General features: G+C 42.2%; 1 protein-coding gene across 1 annotated transcript; it reads right to left on the bottom strand.

Moving 5' to 3' along the window:
• Nucleotides 1–279: 279 nt before the first annotated feature.
• Nucleotides 280–3,747, bottom strand: LOC109628205 (protein L-Myc-1b-like). Its single transcript, XM_020085196.2, has 3 exons — nt 3,463–3,747; nt 2,321–2,937; nt 280–1,664 (listed from the first exon to the last, which is right to left on the bottom strand). The coding sequence occupies exons 2-3, from the start codon at nt 2,853–2,855 to the stop codon at nt 1,048–1,050; spliced, it is 1,152 nt and encodes a 383-aa protein (XP_019940755.2). The 5' UTR covers nt 2,856–2,937; nt 3,463–3,747; the 3' UTR covers nt 280–1,047.
• Nucleotides 3,748–11,925: the final 8,178 nt, after the last annotated feature.

Here is an 11,925-nt window from a genome sequence, read left to right as displayed (position 1 = left end):
CCGGACCTTTTCCAGAGTTTGCAATTAACATATGAAAAACGCAGCAGGATATTGCCTGGGTCAGGAACAAACAGCATATCTACACTGGCATTGGCCCTGATCACCAAAAAGCTGCATCTGTAGAGTGTTATCCAGATATTTTACTAGTTAACTGGCAGGAAAAGTTCTGGAAAAGAGACTCAGACATTTGTGTTCTCTGTCTCTTTCCAGACTTTAGTGGACGTCTGAAAACAGCTGTAAAATACGGTGTAGTATTTGAATAAAAACCAAAGACAGTTCTTTTTAAGCAAACATGGTATAAAAATTTAATGTTGCTGTTGATGTTAGCATGCTTTAAAAAAAAAAAAAAATCAACCAAAATCTGGAGAAGCATTGAAATCACAAAGTGACATGTGAATATAAAGTACAGCAGTGCTACTTTCTTCCTTTTTTTCATTTTTTTGTCAGTTTTCCTATTTTCTTAACAAAATAGAGGCTCCCCTGCGCCTGGTGGCCCGTTAAACAGAGGAGCTATACCCGGTGACAACTCTTGATTCCTTCTCCTTCATCAGGAGCAATAAGCTATTATTTACAAGACAATCTGTACATCACACAATCAGTCGCACAATCAGTCTCATTCAATAGTATGTACACAGAAAGGCATTCACACTTCACTCAAGTGTGCACTGAAGACCCCCCCAACCTGCTTCCACATACACACACACACCTTGAAGGATACAGGCATCACACTGGTAACTATTAACAACCATTTCTCAGTCCCCCATCAAAACATACCAGGATATATCTTGGTCATAGCTATAAAAGTAAATTAATTCAAGCCTCCGTGTTCCAAATTAACACACTGTGCAAAGAAAAATATAAAACACACAGAGATCTAACTGCTCCTCCCCGTGACAGGTTCACAGGCCAGCACTGTCAATTCAGCGGAAGCCCACAGCAATATTAACGTGTTCCACACAAAATTCATTCCATGGCTATTCACATGAGGCATGTGGTTATGAAAAAGAACTGTAGCTTTTCAAAAATGTTCTTGACTGTGACAGAGTCTCAGGAGCGCTTCAGCTCAGATAATCTGCGGAGAAGCTGCTGCTGACGGGACTTGAGGCGCTTCTTCTCCAGGAGCTGCCGCTTCTCTCTTGAGTGCAGCTCCACAAGGTACTCCGTCGCCTGTGTCAGGATGGCAACCTTAGGGGTCTTAGCTGATTCCAGGCCGGGGATTTCATCCCGCAGGGCGAGGAAACGAGAGCGGAGGTCGTTCCTCCTCTTCCTCTCTAGGAAGTTGTGGTTCCGTCTGCGGTCAGTGTCTTCTGCGTCTGAGTTTTGGGGGGACTCTGAGGGAGAGGTGGGCTGGGAGCCACGAACCTGCTGGCTGGATGCTGTGCAGGCACGCTTGCTTTGAGGCTCTTCCTCATACTCTTCTTCCTCCTCCTCATCATCATCATCATCATCGTCGTCATCATCATCATCATCGTCGTCTTCATCCTCAGGCTCACTATCTGGTGATCGGGCGGCGTAGTTGTGCTGCTGCCGGTGGACGGACATGTGGAAGCGTTTGGGGCATGGGTCGGCCCGGACCGTGATGGTGACTGGCTTTCTGACGTTGACCAGCCGCACCCGGTTCTGCTTGCTCTCCACGGTGACCACATCGATTTCCTCTTCATCATCTGTCATTACATAGAAAATTTATTCAGCAACATTTACAGGGTTTGCAAGAAAGACTTTTCTATAGCATCCTTTACAAAATACGTCAATGCTTCAGATGCCTCAGCTTAATCAAACTTTAACTAAAGTGACTACAAGGAAGTGCATTCCTTTAAAACGCGCAGATCAGTATCCCTCTGTCTGTGGAGGGTAAAGCAGGAGCTCATTGTTCATTCATGCCAAACAATCTGGACTTTAAGCCTTTGTCATTGAGCAGTGCTCTCAGTCTAATTTGGGAATGGTAAGGAGTTCCTCTCATGCTCTGTCACTTTGTATAGTAGTAGTGATAAATCACCAGGAGACCCGGTCACCCCGCCCCTCTACCGCACTCTGATTGTAATGCAGAGCTGCTGGAAGATACTGAATGAGGAGGAATTCAAGCAGAAGTGGCGAGGGCGCGGTTTTTAAAAGACCGCAGATCAAACATGTGGCGCATTGTGAGGGGGAGCGTGTAAATCCAGCTTTAAAGTGACTATGCTGCGCTTGATAACCCCGCTGCACCACACACCACAGTTATGCAACTGCAGCCCATGTTTTCCAAATTACGCATTGTTAGAGGGCAATATAATCCCGAGGCCGGGGCAGGGTGGGGCAATTTAGAGCATGACTGCTTCCTTACCAGAGGAATCAGAGCGAGACTCGGAGCCTGACGAGGCCGGCTTCCTGCAGCTGCTCGCCGGGAAGGTGAGAACAGCCGCCGGGTCGACGCAGTCTGTGGCCGAGGCGGGGAGCGGGCCACCCGTGGAGACGCACTGCGCTTTGTTGGGTCTCACGGAGATCTGCGCTACCGGGGAGGCAGCGGTGGCCGCCACTCTCCCGCTGACCTTCTCCAGCTGCTTGCTGGCGGAAAAGCTGCTCCACATACAGTCCTGGATGATGATGGAGCTGAGGTTCCCGAACAGCTTCTCCGTGTCCGGGATGAAGGGACCCTCGCACTCCTCGTCCTGCCCCAGCACCTTGGACAGCCAGCTGAGTTTGTCTCCCGGCGAGAGGTGCAGGGCAGCGCCGCTAAGAGTCCGGGTCGGAGACATGGGAGGGGTGGGCAGCAGCTCGAACTTTTTCCATATGTCCTCGCTCGGCGCGGTCGACTTGTAAAAGTCCTCCTCGGTGTCGAAATCATCCAAAAAATAGTGCTGGAAACAGTCGAACGCCATGTTTCCAGATAGTAACAAGTCTGGTAGAGTTTATTCCCAAAAAGGATCAGATATCAGCTCTGTGGAGAACGTCCTGTTCAACCTGAGGGGAACATCAGTCATTAGTAATGGTCCTTTAAAAAGTAGCTCCCATCCATCACATGATATAATAACATTTCAAGTCTCCATCATGGGTAATTAGGACATCGCATCCCCTGTCTGTGTTTCACAACAGCCTACTTTCCACAAACAGACCACATTAATAATTGATTGGATCTTGTGGATGCTCTTTGCAGACTGTCCAAGGCGCACAGGGTTATTACATAATCCACGTCTATATATATATATATATATAGTCTGTACATTAACGCCAGCTATAAGTCACAACAAGTTCTGAATGAGGTGATTTGGACACGAGGAGGCTGCACACTTTTAGTTTTACTGCGGGAAACTGCTGAACCATTAGGGCTGTGCTTCCTGAAATGAAGGCTGCGCTTTGTTCTAGCGAGCAGCCGAGAACCGGTAAAGGGAAATAAGAAAAGTGCCACACTATGTCTGCGTAAAAGCGCACAGAGAAGTCCTCGTCGGAAAGTTTCAAAAAAAGCAATCGGTATCAAACTGTACTCACCGGCTTCTCCGCAGAGAAAATCTCAACGTGAATTACGAGGGCATGAGAAACCCCCCTGCAGCAGCCAAAGAGCAAAGAGTACACGGTGATCAGACGCGTAAAGGATCCGCCAGGTCAGACTGGATTTAAAGACGTGCTGCTACTACTTTTCTTTGAGTTCTCTTTAAACCAGAAGAAAAAACAAAAGGGGCCACGCACACACGCCGGGGCTGAGACAACAGGATCTAGGTTTCAGCCCACAATGCGTAAGAGAAAGCCACACAGTGCGTTTTTCGCGCCAGTGAGATATCCTGTTATAAGGCGCAGGGAGGAGCCTGGGAAATATCTGCAGCGGTAGATCCGGGTAAGCCCCTTCGGTGCATCAGGGGCGGAGGGAGACGCACAGCTCCGCCCCGTCTACAACACCAACTATGGTCACAATCACTGTCACATATCCCATACTTAGTTTCATCAATATCATAATATATAATATTATAATAATACTCAGAAATGATGATTAAAAACAACAAAAATATTAAGAAAATATTAATAATAATACACATATCCCATACTTAGTTTCATCAATATCATAATATATAATATTATAATAATACTCAGAAATGATGATTAAAAACAACAAAAACATTAAGAAAATAATAAGAATAATTATAAAGAATAATTCAGTCAAAGATTTCTACATAATCAAATAATAATAAATTTTTCACTGTATTACTTTGAGTACATGTAACTAACAACACTTTTCAGACTTTTACATTTAAATCATTTTTCTTGCAGTAAAATGTTTTTCATTGTTTTATAGCTTCATTTATGTAACCTTGTAATTTATTTACCACTGCGTCCCAGCACGATTAACATGTCTCCCACATGGCACATCATTCATGATTAACTATAACAACACAATAGATTTGAGGCAGTCAACAACACAGTGTCTGGCTGCATCCAGAGACATGACTGTGTGATCCTCATCCTGAGGTAAAGCTGTCACGTCTCAACCTTGATGGCAAACATTAGTTTTTAGCTGATCCTCTTTTCCCTTAATCCTGTTAAAATTGGCAGACCTCAGAAGTCTTAAAGACTCCTTAATCGGTTTTTCAACAGTTTTGTCTGCATGAAAGGTTAGTTTATGTCAATTCAGTCTATTTTTCCAATAAAACTTGAAGTAAAGTCTGAGTTTATTTCAAACTGGGAGACAAAACAGCTGTGGAGCCGTTTTGCGAAGTAGCCGATTGTTGATTTGTTGAACTACATAATCAGGACTCTTTATTTGTATCACAAAAGATGAGAATTAAGTGCAAATAGTCCTTCATTTCCATATTCAGCATCCTGATACAAGTTTATACAGAAGCTAAGAGGTGCATTTAATTCCAGTGGTTGTATGGGATGTTTAAATGACCTGCAGTTTCACACAGCAACTACACAAACAGATTCGTCCTGCAGGTGGTGGTGAAGTGAGTAATCTTCTTTACAGTGAGAGAAAGCAGCTTCAGCGACACATGAGTTAAAGTCCTCAACAAACACCTCTTAGCGCATTATTTACAGGCCGCAGCAGCTGACAGGAAAAAGACCACCCTCGTAAAACACATGTGCACACAGTGACACCAACCAGGATACAACCACATTGAATCAGGCAAAGTTTAAGCAGAGATGATTTATAAACATATTGTCTTCTGTGAACAAATTCTTTATCCTCACTGGCGAGCAGAGGGTCAAAGTTCACCAACATCTCATGACCAGACAACGCCGGGTCACAATCGTAGACAACCGTGACCTTTACCTCCTCCTCCTCTGACACATTGATCAATTTGGTTCCACAGCGTGCGTCCCTTCTCCTTAACTAAGCATCTCAGTGGACGAGACAAAAAGTGCAGCATCCCCAGTCATATTTAGGCTGAGTTAATGACACTGATTAGTGTTGGACATCTGTTGTCAGTGACAGGCTTGAGGTCAAACGCACGCCCCTGACTGCACAATGCCCTCTCCACGTCTGGTGTAAGGAACAGTATGTTTTTATAAAATAGTGTCCATGGGTCAAGTCTTCATATTCCTGACAAGAGACGCCAATCAACTGCAGCCAATCACGTTGTCCCAGCAGGAGACAACACGTTTGTTAAGCTCTTGAAAACCTAATTTGACTGTTGCTGTTTGCCCACAGGCTCCATTCAGTAGCTGATCTGGAGTTTTGATCATATCACAAGATCTTCATCAGTGTATGCAGTCTGCCCAGGTGCCAGGAAACTGTGGTTGCTCATTTTCCATTTTCACAAGAACTAATCCATTCTTAATCTGTTCTTTGCCCTACGTTGTTGACATATTAGTCTCACCACAAGAACCATTTTTACATTACGTAACATTTCATTTAGCTTTTATCTAAAGCGACTTACAATAAGTGCATTCAACTATTAAGGTAGAAACCCAGAACAGCAAGCATCATGTTAGTACATTAACTTCAAATGCAAAACCACCATGTGCTACATGTAAGTGCAATGTATAAGTGCAACTAAAGTCTCTTTAGAATTTTTTTTTAAGCTGCCTTCAGACCTGCACTCAACTGTAGGTGACAACACAAATGTCCGAGTCAGTTTTTACCATCCCCCCTTGTATAGGGTCTGAAAGAGGTACAAGGGGCTCAGTGTGAGAGTACAGCAGTAAAATGTCTGGAAAATATACGTTTGGAAGTGTTGATGACATTTCTAGCATGTGATAGACCGAGAATGCCGATATCTCAGGATGAAAAAGAGAAGCCATACATGTGCAAGATGCAGACAAGGATATCAACCTGGAAAGTTGATGTCTTATGTCGCTGTACTCTAAACAAAAACATGTAATCCCTGCAGCAGAATTTATACATCATATCCTACCTCCTGCGTGATCTACTCAGGCACCACCTCTCACCTGAAAGCTCTGGAGATCTTCCTGTCTGGAGATGGTCCAAACCCAAATCTGTTTTCCCTGGGTGGGAAAACAGATTCAGTAGCTGTTTGGAGCTTTTGGTCAAGCTGATGGAGTTTGCAGTGTTTCCATTTACTTGATATTGGATTTAACTTGGCTCGGACTTAAAGATTACACCTGTGACTTCCATCACAAAACATTGTCCCATCCCTTCCTCAGTTTGATGTCACATACCCGCATTATGCTGCAGTAAGAGTCATTGTTATTGTCACAAGTCTACTGATCTATAATCACCTGTTTATGTTGTTCAGGTTTAATGCATTAACGATGCTTTATAGTGCAGCATTTTCTCGGCCAGAGACAGATTTTAATTAAGTGGCTTTTACCAGATTAAATAAATCAGGAAAAGAAAATGATCACGTCTGAACCTTGTGATATTAGTTTATGTACTGAATCTAAAATAACACGTTATTTTACCCACAAGGCAGTGAGCACAGCCTTTATATCCTATAACCTCACATCCTATAATTACACAGTGGACCAGTCCTCAATCTGCTACGCTGGTAATATTTCATCCAGGCCAAAAGGAAAGAAAGACAAAATACTGGTCCCATAAAATTCAGATGAGGCCCCCTCCTCTTCTCCTCTCTTCTGTTCCTTCATTAAAACCTGGAGCTCTTTTCCTCTGCAGGGACATTGTTACGGTAACAATGCTTAACACTAACAATAGCCAGTTCCCCAAGTCATCTTTCAACTTAACTTCAAGTACCCGCCATTGTCCTTTATTGTCCTACTAGCATATGTGTGGATGGTGAAGAGGGCAGGGCAGAGGGGGGTAGGGGGTCGAGGTCCCCATCAGCAGGGTCCTCATGATGTCTTCGACGCCCACTCAGCCGCCTGAAGAACATCAGACACAATGCAGTGGAGGTATTCGGATGGTGTTTGGGGGAACTGCCTGTAGAACGTTTTAAACAACGGGGTGTCCTCCCTTTCCCCACGACCTCCCTGACACAGGAGCCCCTCTCACACTGACCTCCGACCCTCTCCTCCTGTATAAAAACTCAATCTGTAGCAGGATTGAAAATGGGACCAGTCAACCGACACTCAGAGAAAAGCCATGCAGATGAGAGGGACAACATAAATAATTCACACAAGTGTTATTGCTCCCCAGGGATGTAAAACACCATGCTCTGTCACCCCCCACCAGAGATACCAGGAGAGGGATCAGCAGGGTGCAAACTCTACCTGCTCGCAGCTTTGACATACACCAGAGATCTATATCTGTCGAAGCATGCACCACATTAGCTTTTATTGTTGATGTCATCACTTGTCTGTTCACTTCCTTCTCAGCAAAGTGCTGCACCACTGAGACGATGGATAGATATGATCAGTTTCAGTCTCAGAATGAAAGATTATCGGTTTGGATGTTGAAATGACATCTACATCTCTGAGACCATGATATGTTCATCTCACAAATATATTGACTTCTCTCACCGCTGCAATGTTTTTGCCAGTAAAAGTGTAAAGTTTACGAACTGAGGAAGCTAATTAGTGACAGTTTATACATTTAAGTGTGAGTGAGTCTTAATTGAGACATTTATCACCTCCGCCAAGGTGGTTATGTTTTCGTCTGCATTTGTCTGTTAGTTTGCAGGATTATGCAATAATTACTGAACGGATTACCATGTAACTTGGTGGAAGGATGTGATACGGGTCAAGAAAGACATTCAGAGCCAGATCAGGGGGCAGGTCCAGGGTTTTATTTTTTGCTTTCTTTAGCATTGTGAGATTTTTTCAACATTTTGCGATTTATCAAGTACAATTGATGAATCTTGATTGAAAACTCAAGACAACGTAAGATCAGACATTAGGACACTGGTATTTATGAGTCTGTGACATTTCAAGATCCAAGTAAAAATCTGGATCTACTGAGGTTAAATGTGTTTTTTAAGGGGACTTTTGTTCCTTGCTATTCTGTGCTATTCTGGTTTATTTATCTAATTATCTATTTATCTACTTATTTATTTAAAACCTCACAACAAGAGGATGAGGATGAGAGAATTGTGTTTTGGGTCCGAGAAACCCAAGTGTGTGAACCCAAGTAAAATCAAACAGCAATAAAGGAGGAATAAACAACATAAAAATAATGATGGTTAATTGTTAAAAGTGGAGGAATTGGCAATGTAACCAATTAATCAATACTACAATAAGAATGTGGAAAATCAAAAGATTAAAATCAACTGGTATGTTACAATGGATAAAATCAGCAGTTAAACCCTGGTATTTATGCGTGTATTCCAGGTATGTGGGACACACCATCAGAAGCAGATCTTCAGGACGCTGTGTGAATTTCTGGATCCTGCAGGGCAAGCTGTGGCATTTATTTGGCAAGTCATACTCGAAGAAATGCAAACCTGTTTTGGATCAAATTTGACAAAATTGTATAGAGTCCATTCAGTAGCTGTTCTGGAGCTTTTGATCAGATCACAAGATATTCTTCCTTCCAAAACCATCGCAAGGAAGCCGGGCTGGGAGTTTGTTTTTACTGATAAACAAGAAATAATTCTGATCCTGAACATGTAAATCACAACTAGACACAAAACCTGGACTGACTGACTGAGACCTGGTGCAGCCACTGTTCAGTATACACTGCGTTATGCTGACACCTGGTGTTCAATCTGTGTAAATAATTATCTGATCTCTTTACTCTCGTGTAACTATGGAATTGTCTATTGAAAATCTCACAAAATTTTACAACAGGAAAAACCAGGTACCAAGTACAAAGAAACAAAAAACATGACATACAAAACGATGAAGATAAGTTAATAAAAATCTGAATCAGAAATACTTTACTGTTCCCCGGTGGAAATTGGAAATGAGAAAAAAAAAAGCCAAACTAAAAGGAAATTATATATTTTCTTTTTATTATTTTATTAAAGATAAAACAATAAAAAAGATGAGAAAATTATAAATACATAATGATAGAATACTAGTAGAGGAGTAAACCAGATTTAAAAAAGGGATATTAAAGTAAATCATTTAATGAAAAAAATTTAACAGAATAAAAAGATATAAAACAGTCCAGGTTGTATAAATAGACAGATACATTAATTCAATAAATTTAATTAAATTACATTAAGTAAAAGTGTGGGACTTAAGTAAAACAGAGTAAAATGATCGATTCAATTTAAATTCATAATAAATAAGGGAACGGTGAACAAATATCATCAGCAACATCCTCATCAACTTTCAAAAGTATCTTTTAGTAAATGGGTTTTATTATTATTACTGATATATGTGGAATTACCTGATTCCCAAAACCAGTCTGGGGAAAATGGGTCTTTCAGGAGGTGGGATCCACATCAGCTGGGACATGATTTGTTCTGGAGCAGCAGAAATGATGTCAAAACGATTTCAACTTACTTTGACAGAAGAATAGTGGCACAATTACAGATTAGGAGTCTCACAGATTTTCTTTTTTTTAATAGTATGTTGTGATGTTACAGTGATGTCCACTAGATGACAGCATAATGGAAGTTATAACCAACTACTCACTGTAACTACTAAGGTAATGATATTAAGAACAGTTGATGATACTTGTACATTGTGTGTTTGTGTGGGCCTATCTGAAGTTATGGGGCCAATTTTGGTTCAATACCATCATTGTGAGGACATCTTGACATTGAGAGGATGTTTTGGCTTGTCCTCACAAATTCAAAGGTCATTTGAGGGTTAAAGACTTGGTTTTAGGGTTAAGGTTAGAATTAGGTTTAGGTTAGGGTTAGGGGCTAGGGAATGCATTAAGCCAATGAGTGTCCTCACAACTATAAACAAAAGAGAAACCAAATGAAGGGAGATTGTAGTAGTCTCCCCTGGATAAAGCAGAAAGATTTTAAACACGTTTAATGTTCAAAATCAGTATTAAGTTTTACATCTCTGGAATGATAGTCCTGAGCTTAACCTATTTAACTATTAAAATCTCTTTTTATTAGGTTTTTGTTGATCTTTTTTGTTCCAACTGACTTTATAAGCTTTTCCATGAGAGGATGGACACTCTTCTTTTTGTCCATTTTGCTCTGTCCATGCAGCAATGAATTGATTGTAAATGGCTCAACAATTCAGTTTCCCTTTAGAATGACATCAGCACTGAATGTGAAAAGCTGTGTCACAGTACAGGTTGTGGGCTGGTGCATTATCAAAGTGGGCTGCACCAGTGGGCTGCTGCATGAAGCAAAAAAAGGAGAGTGGCCCACAGAGTGACGGGCCCACTGGGACTCCTCCCCCTCTCTGACAGTTGAACATTGCTTACTGGGACATGTAAACAATGCCCGGGGGTGTTTATTCAATTCAGTGTTAGAACAGGTCTTGTCTTGTGGTCCAGAAGGCACTAAAACAAGACCCATTGTTTCACTTACAGGTAGGTGTGGTGTATGTTGCTCTAGATAAGGTCAGACCTTACAGACCTACAGAGCACTGACCAACACAGCATACTTTTTCTTTTTTTTGTCTGAACCTGAAAAATATACTGTTAAAAGAAAATGTATTAGTTCCTCGTTTTGGAATCACAATGGCACGAGTGGGTCTGAGCAGCACATGGGAATGTTAGCATTAGTCAAATCTAAAAATACAGAAATCAAGACGGCAAAGGTATCAACATGTGCAGAGGATTGTAAGTTAGTTAGTTAGTTAGTTAGTTTAGCACAAGTTCAGGAACCTGATGGCCTGATGGTGGAAACTGTTCTTAAGTCTGCTGGTGCATGCAGCCCTGCTCTTATACCTTCTGCCAGATGGTAACAGGGTGAACAATCTGCGTACTGGATGGCTGTGGTCCTTTATGGTCCTTTTTCAAACTGGTGTCGGGAAAGGTGGAGCAGATGTGGGTTTTGACTAGTCGCTCTAAAGACTTCATGATGAATGATGTCAGTGCGATGGCCATCCGGCCCGGTGGTGCTTTGAGTTTAGCACAGATTTTCCGACTGACCCGGGGCTTCTGTTTGGGGAAAGTGGACAGTAGTTTTTGAAAAAACATCGTCAATGCACTTACTTATTTAACCCATGACAGAGTCTCTGTATTTGCTGATATTTCCACCAGCTGCATCCTCAAACATCCCCCAGTGACTTGTCTCAAAGCAGTCCTGCAGAGTCTCATCAGCCTCTTTGTTCCATTTGTGGATGATCCTGGAAGCGGATTTTTCCTGTCTAAGTTTCTGTGTATATGCGGACAGGAGCAGGATGGAGCAGTGAACCGCTGGGGAAGGGTTTGGGGAAGGGTTTATAACAGTCTCTGATTGGGGTGTAGCAGTTATCCAATGTTTGTTCCCCCTTGTGTTTTCCTTCTCCATTGCTTGAGTTAACTAAAGACCCAGGGGAGTACGTCGTCCTCGGCTTCAAAACACAGTTTAAAGTCAGAAGTGTGTAGGTGCACATCCTAAACATTTGAATACCTGAATATTAGCTTTTGGGTCAGTTACTGTCTGTTTACCTTTCCAAACAATCATACATTCTACATGTCACACTTCCACACAGGGGCTGGGCTGTATCACAGTGTCACACCTCCCTCCCATTGTTTTATCC

The sequence above is a fragment of the Paralichthys olivaceus genome, chromosome 12 (assembly GCF_024713975.1).
Source record: "Paralichthys olivaceus isolate ysfri-2021 chromosome 12, ASM2471397v2, whole genome shotgun sequence".
NCBI classification, from domain to species: Eukaryota; Metazoa; Chordata; class Actinopteri; order Pleuronectiformes; family Paralichthyidae; genus Paralichthys; species Paralichthys olivaceus.
The sequence above is the reverse complement of the archived record's forward strand: the minus strand, read 5'-3'. Positions and strand labels throughout refer to the sequence as shown.